The sequence below is a fragment of the Pangasianodon hypophthalmus genome, chromosome 29, assembly GCF_027358585.1.
Source record: "Pangasianodon hypophthalmus isolate fPanHyp1 chromosome 29, fPanHyp1.pri, whole genome shotgun sequence".
NCBI lineage: Eukaryota > Metazoa > Chordata > Actinopteri > Siluriformes > Pangasiidae > Pangasianodon > Pangasianodon hypophthalmus.
In genome coordinates this window covers 4,614,079-4,636,345 of record NC_069738.1, presented here as the reverse complement: position 1 = coordinate 4,636,345, position 22,267 = coordinate 4,614,079, and the positions used below count along the sequence as shown (strand labels likewise).

The window sequence follows — 22,267 nt, the reverse complement described above, 5'->3', positions numbered from 1 at the left end:
TCCAACACAAAAACCAAACCTACAGTCTGAAGTTATGAATATATTTATTGGAGTGTATGTGTATTTGAGCTGCAGATGTACTGCTGCATTTTTTCATATTATTTCTCTGTAAGATAACACAATATACTATGTATTTATAGAGTATTTTGAGACTTCTGTAATTTAGCAAACACTGTGCAGTAACAGATATATACACTAGAGGGTACTGTAAGGGTAAATATCCTGAGAAGCAATTCATGACCTTCCTATTACATTATTATAAAATTTTACCTCATGTTCTTTCCGAAACCTGATCGAACCTTAAAATCCTAAGTTCACAAGTGAGACTGTGTGATGTGCTTCATAATATAAATAATGAAGGAACCATAACAGGATAGCTGAACATTTATATTATCATTTATATTACTTGATCTCATGTTGAGACACACCAAGAGAAGTTATTGTGCTATGTAAAAGACAGTCCAGGACTAGACATGAACTCACTTCACTTGCTCTTCACTTCACTATCTGATATAATGATAATAATAATAATAATAATAATAATAGATTATTTATTTCTTGTAAAACATTTTTTCTAAAGTTATTAAGTATAAAGACAAAGTATTTAACCTCGTATTTCAGCACATAATGAAGCAGATAAAATGACAGTAGTACAGTAAAGTGGTAGTACAGTAAAATGAAAAATACACATAATCGAGTAAACACTGCTGGTCAGAAAACTGAACACAGTCTGACAATACTACATAAATCAAATGCATTAGAAGCATCATTTACGATATGAATAAACGAATAAAAGAGTGTTCATATAAGTGTGTAAAACTGAAAATAAACAATGACAGATTAGTGCAGAAACCAATAAAAAAGTGCAAGTAGGAAGGAAGTAAACTATTTTTAAGAGATCACACAAGAATACAAAGAAAAAAGATTGAATACCCAATACTCAAATATAAAAGCTTAATTAAAAATAAACAAAAACTAAAGGAACAGTAAATGCATATACATTCATAAAGCTGTGTCTAAAATTTAAAGCTAAAACACGTATTGCTTTATAGGTTAACAACAGGATTTTGTACCCAATATGAAGTTTAATGTCTTAAAGACCAAGCTTATTATTCAGTTATTCATCTTAAAGTATATAAAAAGACATGTAGTTATGAAAGTTAGAGGTTTGACAGACAGGTGCCAGGAGATGAAGAGATTAATGCCAGTTAAACAGGATTGTAAAAGAGGAGAATTGCTACTGGATCTTAAAGATGGTGTTGAACTCGCGCTCAAAGATCTCACTCAGTCTGGCTCCCATCTTCCCATACTCATTATCCTGCACAGACAGAGCGAGGGAGAGAGAGAGAGAGAGAGAGAGAGAGAGTTGGTGACATACAAAGTAATGAAATTCTGCTGGATTTTAAACTACTGGTGTAATAATCGTACAATTTGGACGCATCAATTTAAAAGGCAACAATTAGATCGATTTAAAACACCAATCATAAATCAATTAGCAATTATGCTTAATTATAAATAGATTATTAACAAAAAAAGGACAGAAAGCTAGTGTGTAAAAAAATAATGTGTAAAAAGGCTAGCAAGTTGATTTGCCTGTAACACTGACACTTTTAAAATAGTCCATCTCTACGTCATCATCATCATTCACAAATTAACATTTAGCCTACATCAGATTCTGAAGTTATTGATGGATCGAGGATAACAAATCATATAATACACAATATGGCCGAAAGTTTGTGGACACCTGACCATCACACCCATATGTGGTTCTGCACAATTGTATAGAATGTCTCTGTATGCTGTAATATTACAATTTCCCTTCACTGGAACTAAGAGGTTCAAACCTGTTCCAGCATGACAATGCCCCTGTGCACAAAGCGAGCTCCATGAAGACATGGTGTGTGAAGGTTGGAGTGGAAGAACTCGAGTGTCCTGCACAGAGCCCTGACCTCAACCCCACTGAACACCTTTGGGATGAACTGGAACACCGACTGAACCCCAGACCTCCTCACCAACATCAGCGCCTGATCTCACTAATGCTCTTGTAGCTGAATGATCACAAATCCCCACAGCCACGCTCCAACATCTAGTGGAAAGCTTCCCAGAAGAGTGGAGCTTATTATAACAGCAAACACGGGGGAATAAATCTGGAATGAGATGTTCAACAAGCACATATGGGTGTGATGGTCAGGGGTGCACAAACTTTCGGCCATATAGTGTATATTGTCAAAATTGAATCATTGCCTTAAGAAATGCAATTGTATCGTGTCATGTGGAAGCCTGAGATTTGCATCCCTACTATGTACAACGATGCTTCCAGGAAACTAGACTGAAATATGAGCCTGTTGTTTCTACTTTTTAAAAAATAGAACAGAGGTGGTGGGGCAACAGCTTTCTCCAAACTCGTAGATAGAAAACATCTGTTGGAGATTGAAATGATGACAGTTCTGTAGATTGTAACTTTAGTCTGTTCTGAATATAGACAACCCCAGTGCTGTAGACACACACACACACACACACACACACACACACACACACACAGAGTGTTTGAGTCTCACCTTGTTGAAAATGTGGCAGTTCTGAAAGATAAGCCTGACGTCTCCCACAAACTCTCTCACTGCTTTATACTGGTTGCTCTGCAGTTTGGTCTTCACTCGGTCCAGCCACATGGGCTTCGAGATCACCCTGGTGTACCTCGGCACCTGTACAAGATTTAACAAAGATTACGCAATATGGTTATTTTATAAATCGCCATTTTGTACAGCATGGATGAAATTCTGTTTCGTGATTGAAGGACCGACTTAAATATCCAGTTAATGTGTTATTGAATAATGTGTGTAAACACTGACGCTACTACACGTCCTGTCAGTAATCTGAGAGAAATATAGAGAAAAAAAGGAGAATGTGAAAATAATGTGGAAAAAATCTTACTGTTGCAGTGGGATCTCTAGTAAACACACGCAGTGCGTCCTCCTTATACAAACACAACAGCAAATACTCACAACGCTGATGAAAGAGGATAGACACATAATCAGAAACAGTGCTCTGTGTGTCATCTCTGTGTGTGTGTGTGTGTGTCTGTGTGTGTGTCTGTGTGTGTGTGTGTGTGTGTGTGTGTGTGTGTGTGTATACCATAATGTTTCCGGAAACAGGACTGTTCAGAATGCCTTCATTGGTCATGTGAATCCACAATCCCTGGTTAGTCTTTAACACACAGAAAGTGCACATCCAGTTGCCCCTGCACACACACACACACACACACACACACACACACACACACACACACACACACACACACTGGAATGAGGGTATAGCATGATGAACAAATCTGAAATACAGTAGTTAACATTATGCTATAGGCTTCACTTCACAGCCATTCAGTGTTTACTAGCAGATCGACAGCCATTGTTGTTGCATTATTTAAATCTTTTGTCTAATCTCTCTCTCTCTCTCTCTCTCTCTCTCTCTTTCTCTGTCTATCTCTCACTCACTCACCCGAGAGTTCTTTCCTGTAGCACTGGTAAGTGACACTGATGATGGAAAGCTCGTGGACACTCATCACAGCACACCAGATTTCCAGCAGAGTTACAAATGAAGCACACGTCATCGTTATCCTGATCCAGCTGGTTACAAGAGAAATTACAAAAAAAAAGTTTTAAAAATGTATCACAACTTTTACAAGATTAAAATGCTCTATGTGTATTATATATATTAGTACTGTGCAAAAGTCTTAGCACATGCAGAGAAATGCTGTAGAGTAAAGATGCCTTCAAAAATAATGAAACTAAATGTTTCTACATTAAAAAAATATACTATAAAGAACAGTAAACAGTAATAAATGAAACAAAGTCAATAATTGGTCTGACGATCCTTCGCTTTAAAAATAAAATACTAGTCTCAGGTGCAGTGTGTGCAGTTTTATAAGGAAATGAGCTGGAAGTGTTACTGAGCGTCTTGCAGAAGCAGCCACAGTTCTTCTGGAGACTTTGACTGTCGACTCGCTTCTTATTTCTGCAGCGAAACCCAGCAGCCTTCATTATGTTTTTATCTGAAAAGTGTCTCTTATGGAATCTGCTGCTTTCTTTACTGACATACAAACATTTAATTTTGTGCTGGAAAACTAATGTTTGGAATTTAAAATGTTTTTATACTGAATCAATAATGTGGAAGTCAGAAAATAAAAATCTATAACAAAGTTTGTACTAAAAAAAAACAAAAAAAAAGGGTGCCTAAGACTTTTGCACAGTACTGTGTGTGTGTGTGTATATATATATATATATATATATATATATATATATATATATATATATATATATATATATAGACAGATAGATAGATAGATATATAGATAGATAGATAGATAGATAGATAGGTAAATAGGTAGATAAATAGATGTTTGTTGGCTCATACACGAGGGTCAAACGAGTCAAATGAAAACCTTAACAGTGTGACATAAATTAGAATCAAATAGAATTTTTTTCTTGAGGAATCCGGACAGTCGTTAACCGCTGGAACACCTGCATTGAACAACGTAGAGATTATGTAGAAAGTATATATTTTGTGACACCTATTTGCAGTAAACAATGTAAATTTAAAAAAAATAACATTTTCATTTGACTCACCCTCGTACAGTGGTATTTGTATCCGTATCTGTTTAGTGCTGCAAATATCTGTAGCTGTATTCGGATTTAAACCTGAAGCGGGTGTGGCCTAAACCTGAATGGTTCTTTCTTTCTTTTTTTTTTTTTTTTTAACAAATATGAATCCTACTACTACACCTTCACAAAACACTGGATACAAAGCAGACGTAAAAAAATGCCAGGTGTGTGAATTCTGCCTCTGACAGTTCCTCAACCTCAGCTACATCACTCCAGCTGGTCTCAACTACACAGGATTGTTTTTTTAATCTGCGGTCACACAGTTATTATTTTTGTTTTTAACTGCTTTCAATATTTTCTAACAAATTTAGTTGGTTCTGTTTCCCAAAACATAAAAAACTAGTAGCCTAATTCAAACCACCGCAACCCTGACCAGGCAGTTACTAAGGATGCATGAATAAACAACGTAAACGCATCACACAGCTCTGCACATTCATGTGGTCTTTGTTTGTTTGTCCTGTGAGCTTCATATCTGAACGCTTACGTGCCCCTGCATGAAACTAAAACCCTCTCGACTCTTCTGTTGTGTCTTGCAGGATAGCAATCCTGATGCACTCTAATGTCTCTAACCTCTAACAGATGCCCTGTGAAACTTTCTGCCATTGTCGTCTGGAGAAAAAAACAACAGAGTGCCTCTTGTTTGTATCTGCGGTTGTATCTGTTTAGAACGTGTTACTGGAATAAATGATTAGAGAATGGTGACAAGCGCCTGATACGTGGGTTTCATGGGTTATGGGTTTGAGACTCACCGGGTCGTCAGGACAGCACAGATGACATCGACACAGCAGGGAATGAACATACAGGATCTTCTTCTACAAACAGAACATACACACATTGGTCAGAATGGTCTCGAAGAAAAAAGATTTTAGCACTTTTATTAATCTAACCACAGAGAAAGACAGACAGAGAGAGAGAGAGAGAGAGAGAATGAAAGTTGTGTTTGAATACAACATACACTACAATGACTTGATGAATTTTAGACATTTGTAGCTTAAATTACCTTCACCAGGTAGCTAAGGGTTTTTCCATGACACAGTATATCTTTCCTCCAGTGTCCATCTGTCAGCGTTAACTCCTGCTTTACGAACTCCTCAGGAGTGAACCAGCGCTCCTCTGTGCGGATGCTCTTACTGCGTGACCCTGTAGCACACAAACACACACACTCGGAAATACACAAACACAACATGACACAAGCTGTATTTTTTGTCTTATTAATTTCAAGAAAGAGAAAAAAGAGAGGCGGGTGAGGGAACGACCGTTTATAGCTGCTATAACATAAGTGAGAACAGGAACTAACTTGTTTTGTGGACGTTCCAAAACATTCACTGTAACTATAAATGGATAAAAAAAATCATGTCATTTTTAATATAAATTTAATTGTTGGAAAATTGCTGTCTTATAAGAGGAACAAAACACTTCGGGATGTGCTGTTATAAGAAAATATTCACTTCTGGGTGGTGAGAGGGACACGCTTCGCATCGCACCAGCTCATCTTTGATTATTTTCCAATAACAGGATATCCTCAGTGTGTTTTATTCCTTACTTATTGTGCACTGCTATATCATGTACTGTCAAAATGTGCACTGTTTTCCAAAACTACTGCTTTGCGTAATAAACTGCTAACTCACTTGTGCTACCAGAGTGTTAAACAACACCTACCTGCAAATCTGCCTTTATATAAAATCCCACTGACAGAGCCGCAGCTGACCGGTAAAGCAAAAACATTCAGTTTAGACAAATCCACTGGCTCGCTGTCTTCTTCCTCTTCTTCTTCGTGTTTCAGTTTCCATTCCTCCTCATGGTCTTCACGTGATCCCTCCGTCTCTACACTGGATACTGACTCTAACAGACACCAGTGGAGCAACACTGAGATAGATTTACAAATTCATAAAAAATAACAGAATGTAAAATAACAGACTGTAAATATATATATGCGTGTTCGTGTTGTGTACTAACGGGGGCTAGTGGCTTCCAAAGAGCTGACAGGAAGCTGAATTTTCTGATTCTGTGAAAAGAGAAAATCAGAGATTTATGTTTCTTTGTATTTTATTGAGCTACTCCATGACAAATATAGAAAAATAAACTGAAAAGTGAAAAGTGCTCAGGACCTTCTGATCATAGCGTCTTTTTGCACTTGGAGACTGTAGATGACCCTCCTAACAAAAACAAGGAAACGGAAAGTGCACCTACAGATTAATGGACGTATCTTTTACAGTACCGAGTCCAATCAGATATTATATTTACCTCTATAAGTTTCTGCAGTGGAGTGTTTTGGCAGCGGATGCTCTGTTTCCAGTTCCTGCTGCTTCCCTTTCCAGCAAACTTCTCAAATTCGCTTGCAGTGAACCAGCGACCCTGAGACTGGATACTCTTGAGCCCTACAGGAACAAAACAAACGCCCACTTTAAATAAACCATAAGAACGGAATAAAAGCATGACCGGATGACGAGGTGGAGCGAGTCTGCATTTTGTCTACAAACTAAATGTAGTTATTGATGAACAGCACATACTTTTTGTATTTTTATGGTTAAATATTCTCAAATTAAAGCTGAACGTCTGCACTCTGGGATCATATTCGTTATTCAATTCCAGCTTCAATATACTGCAGTAGACAGTTTAAACACCAGCAACTTTCTCAATGTCCAAATATTTATGGACCTGACTGTATTTTACAGCAGTCACTCCTTCACCAGCCTCTCTTCTTTCTCTCTTAAGAGTTAAAACAAACTCCTCTGTCCTGAAGATTTCCCCGTGTCGGAAAACTTACATTACAGCTTCACCTCTGACTGTGACAAAGCGCTGACACTGGAGACTCCTTCCACAAATGCTAAATAAACATCTCTTCACAGAAAAAATGATTTACACTAAAAGATTAGTAAGCATTTAGTCAGCGTTGCTATCTAATCAGAAGATTAGTGTTTGAGTCCTGACTGTGCCTTTGTACTTAGCTTTACGATTAATAAAAGTGTTATTTATTAATTATAATTATTTTATAAAATAATATGAAAAAGGTTTACCTCTGGCCAGTTTGTCCCGATACAGAATGCCTTCTTTATCACCGCAGGTTACAGGGAGCTGAGTTTTATAAAAATCCCACATCCAAATATCCGCCTTCTCTCCTTTTTTTAATGGAGTGGCTGAGAGAGAGAGAGAAATTTCTTAAGAATTTTAATTTAAAAAAAAATTAAAGATATCAATCATAATACACTGTGTACTCTGTATATATAGAGACATATTGTAGCTTTTCTAGCAGTAAAATGCAGGTTTAATGGGTAGCCCTTCCTAAACCATATAGTAATAACAGTAATAACAGTATAACAGTAATATTGTCCTGTAATTATTTGCATAAGACTCTCTTATGTTCCTCTAGAGTTCAATGCCAAACTAGCAACTCTACAAACTTTATCATTACAGAATGGCTGTATATCTTTTATATGTGGTAATTCCAATACTTTCTGTACTGTACACAAGCTGTATATGCGATACTGATGCTGCACCTCCTCCTAATCCAGTATAGATTTTAATATTTAGCTTGCATTATTCACCCAAGTACCATCAAGCCACTCCCCGAAATCTGCTTTGACAGAACAGAGCAAATTTAGTGTTTTCAATACTCCCATCACATCTAATCAGCTAATACTGTCTGTCGGAAATATCATAATTATGAGGCGAGTGCATTTGAACACCACTGCAATGTCATAATTACAAGCTGGGAATTCGTATTTCTCAGTGAGTCCCGCCCTTCCGAGTTAGGGGCGTGTCAATTACAAAAAGTCAAGTCGACCGGCAATACGAATGTGACGACTAGGGCAGACAGTAAGATTTAATTTGTAACTTTGCATCTTTACTGCTCAGTTTTTCATTTTCTTTCAGTAAGGCAAAATAAACTTCTTGCCATTGATGATGCAAAAAAAAAGAAAAAAAGAAATAAAAACAAAAGTTTTCTCGCATCCTCCATTTTCCTCACATCTTTCTTTTTTTGTCCTTCTGAGGAAGACAGCTTATTTTATGACTTGAAGACAGCTTATTTAACAGCCTGAGTTAAAGTGGTGTGTTAGAGCAGAGAAAACACTAAAACATGCACGACTGGGAGCTCTCCAGGGAACCTGTGCTGTAGTCAATAACCAGAGCCTCGTTTCTTACTTAGAACAAATGTGCCAATATTCACCCTTTAGATTTTAAAGAAAACATTTTAATTTCTGATTCTAAGACACAAAAGAAACGGGAACAGACACTGACTGAATGTGGGCTTCTTAGCTTGTTTCTTCTGGTTCCGATTAGAGAAAGAGAAAGGGCCTGGTTCCTCTCGCTTCTCTGTTTCTTCAGTGCTTTTCTTTCTCTTTCTTCCACCAATCTGTCCATCTGCTTTATCTTCCTTGCTCTGGATTGAATCTTTCTCATTCTTGCTTAGTTCCGCTGCATCAGGGAGCTCCATATAAAACCTGAAGGAGCCTGAAACGAGAGTCACTCCATCCTTTAAGACAATATTCAGAATGAAGAAGAATCATATAAGCACATCATAATGAAAAAGCACTGAACTCCAACAGAGACGAGAATTCACGTTCACTCTTAAACTGTGACCGTTTAATTAAGCAGTATAGTGGAATTAAACAGCAAACGACAACAACAAAAAAAATAAATAAATAAACGAAACTCAAAGTCCTGATGGAGTGACTGACCGTCCAGGAGGCTGTTTCGGAGCAAGCGGAAAACCGAATATTTCTGCAAGATGTGATTCTTAAATACACAAGTCCAAAACAGCTTCACACACTGTCCTCGCTCCTTCTCCAGCCAGTCCAAAATCTGATACACACCTTCCTGCCTTCTGTCTTTACACTTCATCTTTATCACCTTCTACAGAGAGAGAGAGAGAGAGAGAGAGAGAGAGACGAGGTGATGTTGTTTATAAAGATTACTGTACATGTATATTGTTATAGATATGCCCCTTATAGAAAACTTCTATGTCTATACTCTCAGAAATAAACCAAACTACCAAACTTTTTCTCGTTGCTGGGGTGGTACCATCAACAGGACATCTTTTGTACACTAAGTGTGTATGTTTTTTACCTGTGATGGTTCGTAAAACTGCATTTCATCGTTTCTGTACTCGTACTCTGACCGTGACAATAAAACCTAAAGTGTACCTTAAATGAGCTTTTAGAGTAAAGCTTTAAAAGTACATCAATGATCCTTGAAGTCGAATTTAAAGGTATATTATATTCACATTTTCAGGTATAATATATACATTCTAAAGGTATAAAAGAGGGCCACTTGAGGGTTCCACCCCAGCAACAATGCAACGTACAGTTTGGTGCTGATTGTAGATGTAGTGTCGATAACACCCAGGATTAAACAGAATACTGCTGTATGTTATATATATATATATATATATATATGTAATAAGTATATGTTTCATATATTGTGTTTCGGTATTACATGTGTCCAGAAATTATATAGCTAATGACATGTTATTTCTAATTTATAACAAAATTATACAGGCACAGATACAAATTTAAGTATTTTTAAAATGCTTATTTTTTCAAGAATTGTATCATTAAAGTATCACACCTTTAAAATTAAACATATATCTTATATCCAGGGTTAGGGTTCCACACCTCCTTTCTTGTAAGGTATAATATTTAATGAAATTAAATTAAAGTTTAAAGTTAAAATTAAAGGTTTTAGGTGACTTTGAGTTCTTTTCAGCTGGTTTGACTTATCTGAGTCTTATTTGACTCGAATCACCAATAAGAGCCGACTCTTTCGGCTGTCAAACGATTCAGTGCCATTTATGCCTTAGCAAAAAGTTTGTGATATTATGTCCAGTGGTTGATCTTCTTTTGCCAGATTACTGGCTGAAACTGTGTAATGAACTCTTACTCTGCATTGCATTACATCTGCATTACATCTACAAATAAAAAAAAAGGCTCGGATATGTGAGTCGGATCACATAAATGATTCGGCTCAAAGAGTCGACTCCTGTGCGAGCGTCTCATTATTAGTGGAGCAAATATGTAACAAATAACATCACACTAACATTATATTAACACAGTGAATAGTATCTATTAATAAACACTGATTAAACATTAATATGCAACTTAATACAGATTACAGGTGTGTTTCAGACACTAGTAGTCATTCCCTCGTGGCAGGTGGAAGCAGAAAGACCCATCATGTGAGGTGAAGAGCAGGTCTTACCTGGAAGAGATCCTCAGGGACCAGGTTGTGGTCTCGGAGCTGGTGGAGGAAGGTGTGTGGAGGAAGGTGTGTGGAGAAAGGCTCATCATGTGCAGTGAAGAGCAGGTCTTACCTGGTAGAGATGTTCAGGGACCAGGCTGTGGTCTCGGAGCTGGTGGAGGAAGGTGTGTGGAGGAAGGTGTGTGGAGAAAGGCTCATCATGTGCAGTGAAGAGCAGGTCTTACCTGGTAGAGATGTTCAGGGACCAGGTTGTGGTCTCGGAGCTGGTGGAGGAAGGTGTGTGGAGGAAGGTGTGTGCAGAAAGGCTCATCATGTGAGGTGAAGAGCAGGTCTTACCTGGAAGAGATCCTCAGGGACCAGGTTGTGGTCTCGGAGCTGGTGGAGGAAGGTGTGTGGAGGAAGGTGGAAGCAGAAAGGTTCATCATGTGAGGTGAAGAGCAGGTCTTACCTGGTAGAGATCCTCAGGGACCAGGTTGTGGTCTCGGAGCTGGTGGAGGAAGGTGTGTGGAGGAAGGTGTGTGGAGAAAGGCTCATCATGTGCAGTGAAGAGCAGGTCTTACCTGGTAGAGATCCTCAGGGACCAGGTTGTGGTCTCGGAGCTGGTGGAGGAAGGTGTGTGGTTCCTCCATGCAGGAGATCTCTGTCTTCTTGCAGTGAAAAAACCGAGTTAATTCCTCCTGCGTTAGAAACTCCAGCGGATCCATTGGGTCTCCTCTGTACAGTAAACCAGGGGTTATCTGAAATGTACAGTAAGACGCACGATAAGAATTCCCGTGTTTTCCAGCTCAACCTGCACACACCACTCCTGCACTTTTAGCATGTCAGAGCCAGCTTCTGAAGATCAGACTCTACCTTCCTGATCCCTAACAGGGCTGAGTGCTTCCCCGCGGATCTCTCAACGTTTGTTTTGGTGATATAAAGCTGAAGTTTCTACAAATCTCCCGCCTTCCTGGATCACACTGCACCGCTCACTTCCACGCCCGAAAACCGGAAGTTATATAACCAAACCGAAAGTTAACCTGCGGGCGAGGGGTGTGGCAAATTTGTAAACATTTTTTTTACAGCTTTTTCATAGAAAAAGAGAGAATGAGGATAGCAGGTTGTTTACATAAGAGTTTACAGAAGCAGGTTCTGGACATGCGCAAAAAGAGCTTTTAAATCACACGCAATACAGTGTGACAAAGTACTAATCACTGATCACAGTGAACTGACTAATCACTGATCACCAGTGCAAAATGACTTATCTCTGATCACCATTGTAAACCAACTATTCACTGATCACCAGTGCAAAATGACTAATCTCTGATCACCACTGTAAACCAACTAATCACTGATCACAGTAAACTGACTAATCACTGATCACCAGTTCAAAATGACTAATCTCTGATCACCATTGTAAACCAACTAATCACTGATCACCAGTGCAAAATGACTAATCTCTGATCACCATTGTAAACCAACTAATCACTGATCACCAGTGCAAAATGACTAATCTCTGATCACCATTGTAAACCAACTAATCACTGATCACAGTAAACTGACTAATCACTGATCACCAGTGCAAAATGACTAATCTCTGATCACCATTGTAAACCAACTAATCACTGATCACAGTAAACTGACTAATCACTGACCACCGCTGTAAAATGACTAATCACTGATCACAGCTGTAAAATGACTAATCACTGATCACCACTGTAAACTAATCACTTATCACCACTGTAAACCAACTAATCAATGAGCAGCAGTGTAAAATGACTAATCACTGATCACTGCTGTAAATGGACTACTTACTGATCAATGCTGTAAAACAACAAATCACTGACTGCCGTTGTAAAATAGTCTACTCCACACACACACACACACACATATATATATATATATATATAGTCCATATATACTCCAGTATAGAAGCAATTAAAGATCAAAAACCTTTTATGAAGTGAAATGTTATTTTATTGTCAGATTTATTTCATTTTGTAGTCTTTAATTTAATGCCTTTCTACACAGAACCAGACAAGGCGTGACTGCCATGAACAAAGGGCATAAACTTTTAGTGATGTTACAAAGGGCGTAAACCTTTAGTGACGTTACTCTCTCAGGTTACACAACTCTCTCAGGTTACACAACTCGTTCAGCAATTCTTCAGTCTACACCCTGTCCGGGAGAACTGGGAACTGCTTTACCGAAAAAGTAAGCAATTGTTTTGTTGTAGAGTAGAAGGATGAACAGCGACCGAATACTCGTTCTGCTGGATATGATACCGCAGGAGGAGCTGGTGAAATTCTTCCGCTCGAACAAGACGCAGATCTCTTGCATGGATGAACCGCACACCTTCCTCAACCAGCTACGTGACAACGGTCTGGTACTTGAGGATCTCTACCAGGCAAGACAGCAAGAAAAACAGCAGTGCAGCATTTGAAGAGCTTTTTTCTTTACACATGAAATAAGGAAATTGATTCTCTCTCTCTCTCTCTCTCTCTCTCTCTCTCTGCAGAAGGTAATAAAAATGAGAAATAAGGAGAGAAGGCAGAGTGGTGTGTATCAGATTTTGGAATGGCTGGAGAAGCAGGGAGGGCAGTGTGTTAAGAACTTTTGGAGATCTGTGTTTCAGGATCACATCCTGAAGAAATATTCTGCTTTGCGCTCGCTCCAAACCAGCTTTCTGGATGGTGAGTCACTCCATTTTTTTGCCTTTCTTTGTTATCTGTTAAATGACAGGATTTCATATGACTGTTATAATTACGCTCATTTTGAAGTGCATTTTTGGCTTTACTGTTATCTTGAAGTCTTAGTGTCTCTCATTTTAGGATCTTTCAGGGTTATTGAAAACCTGTCTGATGCAGAGAAACTGACAGGAAGTGCCGAAAAGGAAACAGAGCAAAAGAAGGGGGGAACAAAGAGAAAGAAATGCAATGATGAGACAGAGGAGGAGGATACAGGCCCTTCTTCTATGCCCGGCCCCAGCCAGAAGAGACCTGCCATGGAGCCTACATTCTGTGAGTCTATGGCAAAGTGATAGTGAAAGACACTGGGCTGAATCAGCTTGGGTCTACAAATTTGTGGGTTTAAGAATTTTAATAAATTATGGTTTAATGCATGTCTGTAAGCTGTCGTATAGAGTCACATTACTGCTTTAGTAGCACTAAAATGCAAGTTTATAAAGTACACCTACCTAAAACAGACAACTGAGTACACAATAGTAATATTCTGTTAGTCTAATAGTCCTGTAATTATTTTATGTCTTGTAACATCAGTCTGTGTGGACTGTCAAAGCAACATAACAAAGACTGTTATTTAATCTATTCACAATTTTTCATCTACTGAAAATTGTGCATAGAGGTTCTCATTTGTATGTGATAATTGCAATACTAAAAAATGCTCAGGTCCTAATAAAGTGGACCTAATAAAGTGGCGATGCTGATACTGCACATACTGAAAACCAGTGGAGATTTTAATGTTTAACTGGCATTATTCACCCAAGTACTGACTCCCCAAAACCTGCTCTGACTTATCACACTAAGCTGAGTCACATCACTGCTGTGACTTGTCTTTGTATATATATATATATATATATATTCTATCTTTGTGTATATATTTTCTCCAAAAGCTTAAGTTAAATGAGGCAGATAAAAGGTCTCTAATATTAATTATTTCAGGGAGAAAAAGGATAAATTAAGGGCAGACAGGGACTGCTTAGAAAGCAGGGTAGAAAGAGGACATGATCCATAAAGTTGAAGTGTATTAGACAAGCACAGTTTAAAAATTTAAAGTCTTTTTACAAAAACAAAAATGGTGAGTCTTATTTCCTCATGCTGTAATGGTTGGTCTCATCATCACAGGCTTAGGTGGAAATTGGATGCAAATGTAACTAATATCTGTGTTTTTGCTCATGCTGGATAGCAAACTAAGGGTTGTTCTGCTGTATTATGATTTGTTGTTTTCTTTTTTGTTTCATAGCGGAGTCCACTGGTTCACAACTCCAGAAGTCCAGGAGTACCCAATGTTCTAAGGACCCAGTGAGTTTGAAACCCCTGACCCAACATCCTGATACAAAGAAATGACTAGTCTTCCAAGCCAGGCTTCTTTAATAACTTTTTGAATACATGATGCCATTAAAACAACATTTGACCTTTGCAACTGGTCCAGAATGCAGATTCAAGATTTATTTTCATGTTTTCCCACACCACCCCATTGCAGCATTCCCTCCGCTGGCTTCCTTCCTGTTTCTGCCCACATTTGCGTTAAAACACTGAAGCTTACATACAGTACAAAGCCAAAAACAGCGCCCTTCTACCTTAAAGCACTTATCACACTCCGCTCTGCACCACACTCCCTTCACAGTGTGTAAAAATTTTTGTTTCTGCTGGAAGCCAGTGTATTTTTGCACAAATACTAAAAAACGAAGAGCCAGTAAGACATTCTAATCATAGATATTAGGCAGAGAGTCTAAGACTAAGATTAGAAATTAATGGACCATGATGCAAAGTCTGATACGTTCTTTGTTTCAGTGGGTGTTTTGTCACTTATACCATGGCTACATAACAGTGATGTTATGTATGTATTATATACACTATATGGCCAAAAGTTTGTGGACACCTGACCACCACACCCATATGTGGCTCTTCCCCAAATTGGCACAACAAAGTTAAAAGTACACAATTGTATAAAATGTCTCTGTGTGCTGTAGCTTTACAATTTCTCTTCACTGGAACTAAGAGGCACAAACCTGTTCCAGTGGAAGAACTCGAGTGTCCTGCACAGAGCCCTGACCTCAACCCCACTGAACACCTTTGGGATGAACTGGAACACCGACTGAACCCCAGACCTCCTCACCAACATCAGCGCCTGATCTCACTAATGCTCTTGTAGCTGAATGAACACAAATCCCCACAGCCACGCTCCAACATCTAGTGGAAAGCTTCCCAGAAGAGTGGAGCTTATTATAACAGCAAACACAGGGGGAATAAATCTGGAATGAGATGTTCAACAAACACATATGGGTGTAATGGTCAGGTTTCTAAATACTTTTGGCCATGTAGTGTATGAGAATAGTAGTCAATGTCATGTGACTGACCTATCTTTGAGATTAGAATTGAGCCTTGTAGGATACCAAAGGTGTAACTGTTGGGCATCTCTTACTGTTTGAGTTTGATTGGATTAGTTTAATCATCATAACTATAGTTATTATAATACTATAATGTTATAATACTGTAATATTGGATATACTGTATTTTAAAAGGTGAGTAAAATATTAATAGTGATTTATAACTCTCAAAATAAAATCTGAAAATTAGAGCTTTTTCAGATAAGTACACTACATATAATTATATAATGCTTCAATGTTCTTCATTTTCTGAACCAGCTGGATCAGATTAAAGATGATGCGTGCTTCATTTGTAATGAAGAGGGAAATCTGGTGCACTGTACACAATGTCCACGAGCTTTTCACTATCGCTGCCACTTACCAATTCTACAGGAGGAAACACTTGGGTGAGTAGAAGGGAAAACCAAAGAGGGAGAGAAAGAGGGCACAACATTTTAATTTCAACTCTAGAATTTGGTGATACAGTAATAGAGAAGCTTTTAACCAATGACAGTGCATCAACCGAACCATGCTAATATACAAGTTTTCTAGGTTTTCTAGTGCTACTAAGGTTGCGTACAACAGTGTGCTCTCAGTGCAAACAAATAAACTCAGGTGACAACTAAAACCACAATATATTTCAATATGTCATTTTTTCCCAAAAAGTAAATCAACATTCAGAAACAAGGTGAAAAAAAATAAGTACACCTTATAATTCAGAACATGTAGAACCAACTGTAGCAACAATAACCTGAAGTAAACTGTAGGAGTTCATCAGTCTCACACTGTTTTGGAGAAATTTTGGCCCACTCTTCTTTACAGTATTGTTTCAGTTCATTGATGTTTGAGGGCATTTGTTTATGCACAGCTCTCTTAAGATCCTGCCGCAGTGTCTCGGTGTGGTTGAGGTCTGGACTTAACCATCCCAACACCTTGATTTTTTCTTCTTTAGCCATTCAGATGTCGATTTGCTGGTGTGCTTGGGATCATTGTCCTGTTGCATGACCCAATTTCAGCCCATCTTAAGCTGCTGGACAGATGGCCTCACATTTGTCAAGGTCATCGTTGTCTCAATGACTGCAAGTTTCCCAGGTCCTGTGGCTGCAAAAACAAGCCCAAATCATTACCCGTCCACCGCCATGCTTGACACATGGTATGAGTTGTTTGTGGTGATATGCTGTGTTTGATTTTCACCAAACATGGCGCTATGCATGATGACCAAACATCTCCACCTTGGTCTCATCAGTCCAAAGGATATTGTTCCCGAACTTTTGTGTTTTTTCAATTGCAATTTTGTAAACCTTGCTGCCATATTATTTTGGAGAAAAGTGATTTTATCCTAGCCACTCTTCCATGAATGCCATACTTGTTCAGTCTTTTTCTGATTGTGCTGTCATGAACATAAACAAGTCCACTTGACTTGACTTGATAAACATTTAATGTGCTTCCAGAGGTCTGTAGGTCACATGATGTAGCTCTTGGGTTTTCTTTATATCTCTGAGCATTAAATGGTCTGACCTTGGACTGAATTTGCTGGGATGCCCACTCCTGGGAACTGGCAACTGTTTTGAAGGCTCTCCTTTTGTATTAAAAAGAAATCCTTCTCACTGTAGAATGGTGAATTTCAAATTGTTTGGAGATGGCCTTATGACCCTTCCCAGATCGACGTGCAGCAACAGTTGCTTCTCTGAGGTCATGGCTGATGTTCTTTCTTCTTGGCATGATGTAGACACATACCTGAGTGCTCCAGAACACCAAACTGCCAGACGTTCTGCTTTTATAGAAGTAGTCACACTTCTTGATGATTAACTAATCTTGTGCATTTCTTTAGTAACATCTGGCTGCTAATTACTCTCTTAATGATTCTGGACATAGGAAAAGTGTACTCATTTTTTCCCACTTGGTTTCTGAATGCTGATTTACTTTTTTGGGGAAAATTGACTACATATTGAAATCTGTTGTGTTTTTCTGTTGTCACCTGAGGTTATTTTATTTGTTTATAGAAGTTGGTGAGGACCACACAATTGTTATTTGGGCCCTGATAAATAAAAACATAGTATTGAAGGAGGGTGTGTCATGGAATTCGTTCAACTTCTCAGAGTCTTGGGGTCTTGATATCAAAAAAATAGAAAAAAAGCAACAAAACCGGGTCAGTCTGCAGAGTAAGTGATGAATATGATCTCAACACAGCCTTGTAAATGTTTTCAAATTCATATCTCTCTAGGCAGAGATTTCTCTTTACACAAACAGCTAGTATCTGTTTGCTGTCCACCACCATTTCTTTTCAGTCTAGTTCCTCCTTTCACTTCCCTCAGTTGATTTTAATGGTGGCCAAAGAACAGTTTCAGTGTTTTTTTTTTATATGTATCAGCATATTCTTTCCTAATCTCCACGGCCTTGGTACATCCTTTCGCCCCATGTTTTTCAGACACTGAGAACTGCCAGACATTGATACCCCCCTGTACTTTGACAATTAGTTACTGAACTTTAGATGACGTTATACATGAATATGATATTGCATACATATGATTACATATGGGATTATACTGATGATTATACTGATTACATGATTAAATATTCCATAGGTGTACTTTCTTTTTCCCGTGACTGTAACATTGCTATGGCAGGGCAAAAGTTCAGTTATTCAGTTACGGAAAAAGATAAAAATGTAGGCCTTGTGGAACTTTGGTTTTGATTTTTGAGCATACAGTAGTCATTGACTGTGTACTGTGGATTTTTGTCTTGGATTTTGTCTGCCCACATTTTTTATTATGGTAAACATTGAAAAGCTATCGATGTGTTGGTGAACAGTGAAAAGCTGTCACCCTGCTAGTAAACAGTGAAGAGCCATCGCTCTGCTAGTTAACAGCAGCAATACTGTGTAAGACACCCTGGTTAAACCTCTTGAAGAGATTTCAATCAACGCACCACACCAGGAATTATTGTGACATTATTTGTACAGGTTGCCTACAGCATAATGTTTACAACTGTATTTCAGATTTGCTCATCATGGTATACCCTTATTCCACTGTGTGTGTGTGTGTGTGTGTGTGTGCAGGGACAGTTGGTTGTGCACTTTCTGTGTGTTAAAGACTGACCAGCAATTGCAGATTCAAACGAGAAGGGAAGATATTTTAAACAGTCCTGTTTCTGGAAAAATCAGGGTACACACAGACACACATTCACACACACACACACACACACACACGCACATACTCACATGTACACACAGAGCTGTGGTTCTGATCATTTGTGTGTTTTGCTTCAACAGCACTGTGAGTATTTGCTGTTGTGTATGTACAAGGGGGACGAACTGCATGTGTTTACTGGCAACCCTACCATAACAGTAAGAATTTCTTCTTAATATGTCACATTTACATTTCAACCCACTTTTTATGATTTACTCATTATTCATTTCACTTTGCATAGGAAGTGCTAAATTAATTTCAACACAGTGTTTATTGTATTAACAAGAAAATTTACAGAAATGCAATTTATATATATATATATATATATATATATATATATATATATATATATATATATATATATATATAGTAGCAAATTTACAGAAATGCTATAGTATATATAGTAATTATCACTCATGACTGGTACCTAGCCTGCTTTAGAAGATATGATATCCTTTTTGTTTAGACCAAGCACACAACTAACATAATTGTAATACTCTGATTATTTCAACCATGCTTGATAAGGTTTGGAAGACTGGGGTATTGTTATAATACTTACCTTATAATACCGTATAATTTTCACAGTATAATATCAATCCAACCCAATATGACAAGTTTCAGTAAATGTACCTTTACTATTGTTAATCTTTTTATATATCAAGCCTTATATAGTAATATCCTCAATATGATAGTACAGCCTTAAAAGTGCCATCTGACTCTCACCTTTATGTCTGAAACTGTTACCGAAACCTACTACTGAAATCTCTACTCTATCTGTAGCTGACTGTATAATTATCTGGATCCCACTTCGAGAATTGTTCATAGTGTTTCAACCATGTTACCCAGGACTTATTAGACATATTACATCACCTAACCTTTGTTAAACTGTGCCCTTGTGCAGGATACAGAATGGAGCAGTGTGATTTCAGAGCCCATGTGGCTGGACAAAGTGAAGACCAAGCTGCAGGATAATAAGTATAGAACAGTCGGAGAGTTCGTGCGTGACATCAATCTCATCTTCAAAAACTGCCAAACTTTGAACAGTGTAAGATACAAATACAGATTAAATACAGATTTCTTTTTATATGTATCTCTGTGCTGACTGAGACAATATTTTTGAATTTCTTAAGTGAATAAATATACAGTACGGTGCAAAAGTCTTAGGCACCTTATTTTTTAGTACAAATTTTGTTATAGATGTTTATTTTCTGACTTCTACATTATTGATTCAGTACAAAAACTTTTTAGATTCCAAACATTAGTTTTCCAGCACAAAATGAAATATTACAGAAAAATGTTTGTATGTCAGTAAAGAAAGCAGCAAATTCCATAAGAGACATTTTCAGATAAAAACATAATGAAGGCTGCTGGGTTTCGCTGCAGAAATAAGAAGCGAGTCGACAGTCAAAGTCTCCAGAAGAACTGTGGCTGCTTCTGCAAGATGCTCAGTAACACTTCCAGCTCATTTCCTTATAAAACTGCACACACTGCACCTCAGATACTGCTTTATTTTTAAAGCGAAGGATCGTCACACCAAATATTGACTTTGTTTCATTTATTACTCTCTTTATAGTATTTTTTTTATGTAGAAACATTTAATTTCATTATTTTTGAAGGCATCTTTGCTCTACAGCATTTCTTTGCATGTGACTAAGACTTTTGCACAGAACTGTATATATATATATATATATATATATATATATATATATATATATATATATATATATATATATAAATAAAATACTAGCCTCATATATATATATATATATTTTGTAAAAGTCTTCTTTTGAAAGATATGAAATTGCTGGCTAGTAAAAAAAAAATCAGTTACAAACTTATTAACCTAACAGCCTAATGTGTGTGTATGTGTGTGTCTGCAGGATAATGAATTTGGTAAAATGGGAGCCAAACTGAACAAGATCTTTGAGAGGGAGTTCCAGACCATCTTTAAGATTCAGTAGCATTTGTCCTCTTTCACAAACCTGCGTCTTATTGGAAAGTGTATAATTAATATCCAAAGTTTAATATTACATTTTGCATAGACTACAGAATCAGAATGATGCTTTATTGGTCAAGTATACTAGAGTATACAAAGAATTTGACTCATGTTGTTAATTTATAAAGCAATACATAGATCTTACATGTCTGTTATGTGACTACTTCTATAAATCTCAGATACTGTAACAAATCCAGGATAAAAAAAAATGTGTATATTATATTAATCTGTTTTTTTTTTTAATTTTTTATATGCAGCATGTGTAATGATTTTACATAATACAAAGGCTATAAAAGAGCTAACATCTTGCAACTTCATTATTTTAGTGTAATACTAAAAGAAATGGAAGACTTCATTTACAGTATAATATTATATTTAATACAGCCCTGTGATCTACGATGTTTCAAACTGTATTTTTTGTCCTAACACTTTAAAGCGTTTCCTTTGTAGCAATGTAGTAATCTAGAGGTCCACAGAACGGAGAGGTTTTAAAGTTTTAAATGCAAGTTTGCTAACTTAGCCAACAGTGTTGGTGTGCTGTATGTATTTTACGGATATGGAAGTTAGCAAGTATTACTTTAGGATTTATCCCTTACAGCATTTATTCATGTGAGCCCTATATTTATACCGACCAGCTGCTGAAGTGGTGTGCTCATGCAGTGAAAGGCTGTAGGGGAGGGATGGGTTAAACTTGAAGGCAATCAGTCCAGGTAGAGAGAAATCACCAGTAAGTGAAACTTGTTTAATCAGCAGGGTATCATCAGGGTGAGCAATGCGACTGTCACTCAGGTTTAATTTTACCAGCTAGCACTTTTCAGAGCACTTTCAACACCCAATGGGGGAAAAACAAACTGAAACACTATCCTAATATTTCAGGACTTTCACCTCAAACAAGTTCATCAACACTTTTCAAGCTCATGCTCTGGTGTGTGTGTACAGTATGTGTGTATGTGTGTGTGGGTGTGTGTGGGAGTGTCCCTCTCGCTCTTGTTCATGGCATTCCCTAAAAGACACACAAAGCACACATAATTAAACCACTGAGAGAATCGGGTGAGACTTATCATGCACAAGTAAACACACAAGTGTGAATCATCATGTGTTACCTGCCGGTTCACGCCAAATCCTCTCAGTCCCGCTGCCA

General features: G+C 37.7%; 2 protein-coding genes across 4 annotated transcripts; one reads left to right on the top strand and one right to left on the bottom strand.

Moving 5' to 3' along the window:
* Positions 1–27: 27 nt before the first annotated feature.
* On the bottom strand, positions 28–11,849 carry LOC113534344 (nuclear body protein SP140-like protein). Of its 3 annotated transcripts, none has more exons than XM_034301483.2 (16): positions 11,709–11,849; positions 11,417–11,593; positions 9,338–9,512; positions 8,898–9,110; positions 7,676–7,795; positions 6,903–7,036; positions 6,767–6,814; positions 6,615–6,663; positions 6,318–6,524; positions 5,659–5,798; positions 5,408–5,470; positions 3,496–3,623; positions 3,133–3,238; positions 2,932–3,006; positions 2,559–2,702; positions 28–1,318 (listed from the first exon to the last, which is right to left on the bottom strand). In XM_034301483.2, exons 2-16 carry the CDS (start codon positions 11,558–11,560, stop codon positions 1,238–1,240), a joined length of 1,827 nt encoding a protein of 608 aa, XP_034157374.2. In that variant the 5' UTR covers positions 11,561–11,593; positions 11,709–11,849; the 3' UTR covers positions 28–1,237. The 3 variants fall into 3 exon arrangements, with proteins under 3 accessions (XP_034157374.2, XP_034157375.2, XP_034157376.2); XM_034301484.2 differs by having other exon boundaries at positions 6,318–6,500; XM_034301485.2 differs by lacking the exon at positions 2,932–3,006.
* A 1,123-nt stretch (positions 11,850–12,972) lies between these two features.
* Positions 12,973–21,522, top strand: LOC113534587 (transcription intermediary factor 1-alpha). The gene is made up of 9 exons (XM_026927485.3): positions 12,973–13,242; positions 13,354–13,528; positions 13,667–13,855; positions 14,817–14,875; positions 16,222–16,349; positions 19,001–19,106; positions 19,214–19,288; positions 20,032–20,175; positions 21,011–21,522. Exons 1-9 carry the CDS (start codon positions 13,081–13,083, stop codon positions 21,089–21,091), a joined length of 1,119 nt encoding a protein of 372 aa, XP_026783286.3. The 5' UTR covers positions 12,973–13,080; the 3' UTR covers positions 21,092–21,522.
* The last annotated feature ends 745 nt before the right edge of the window (positions 21,523–22,267 follow it).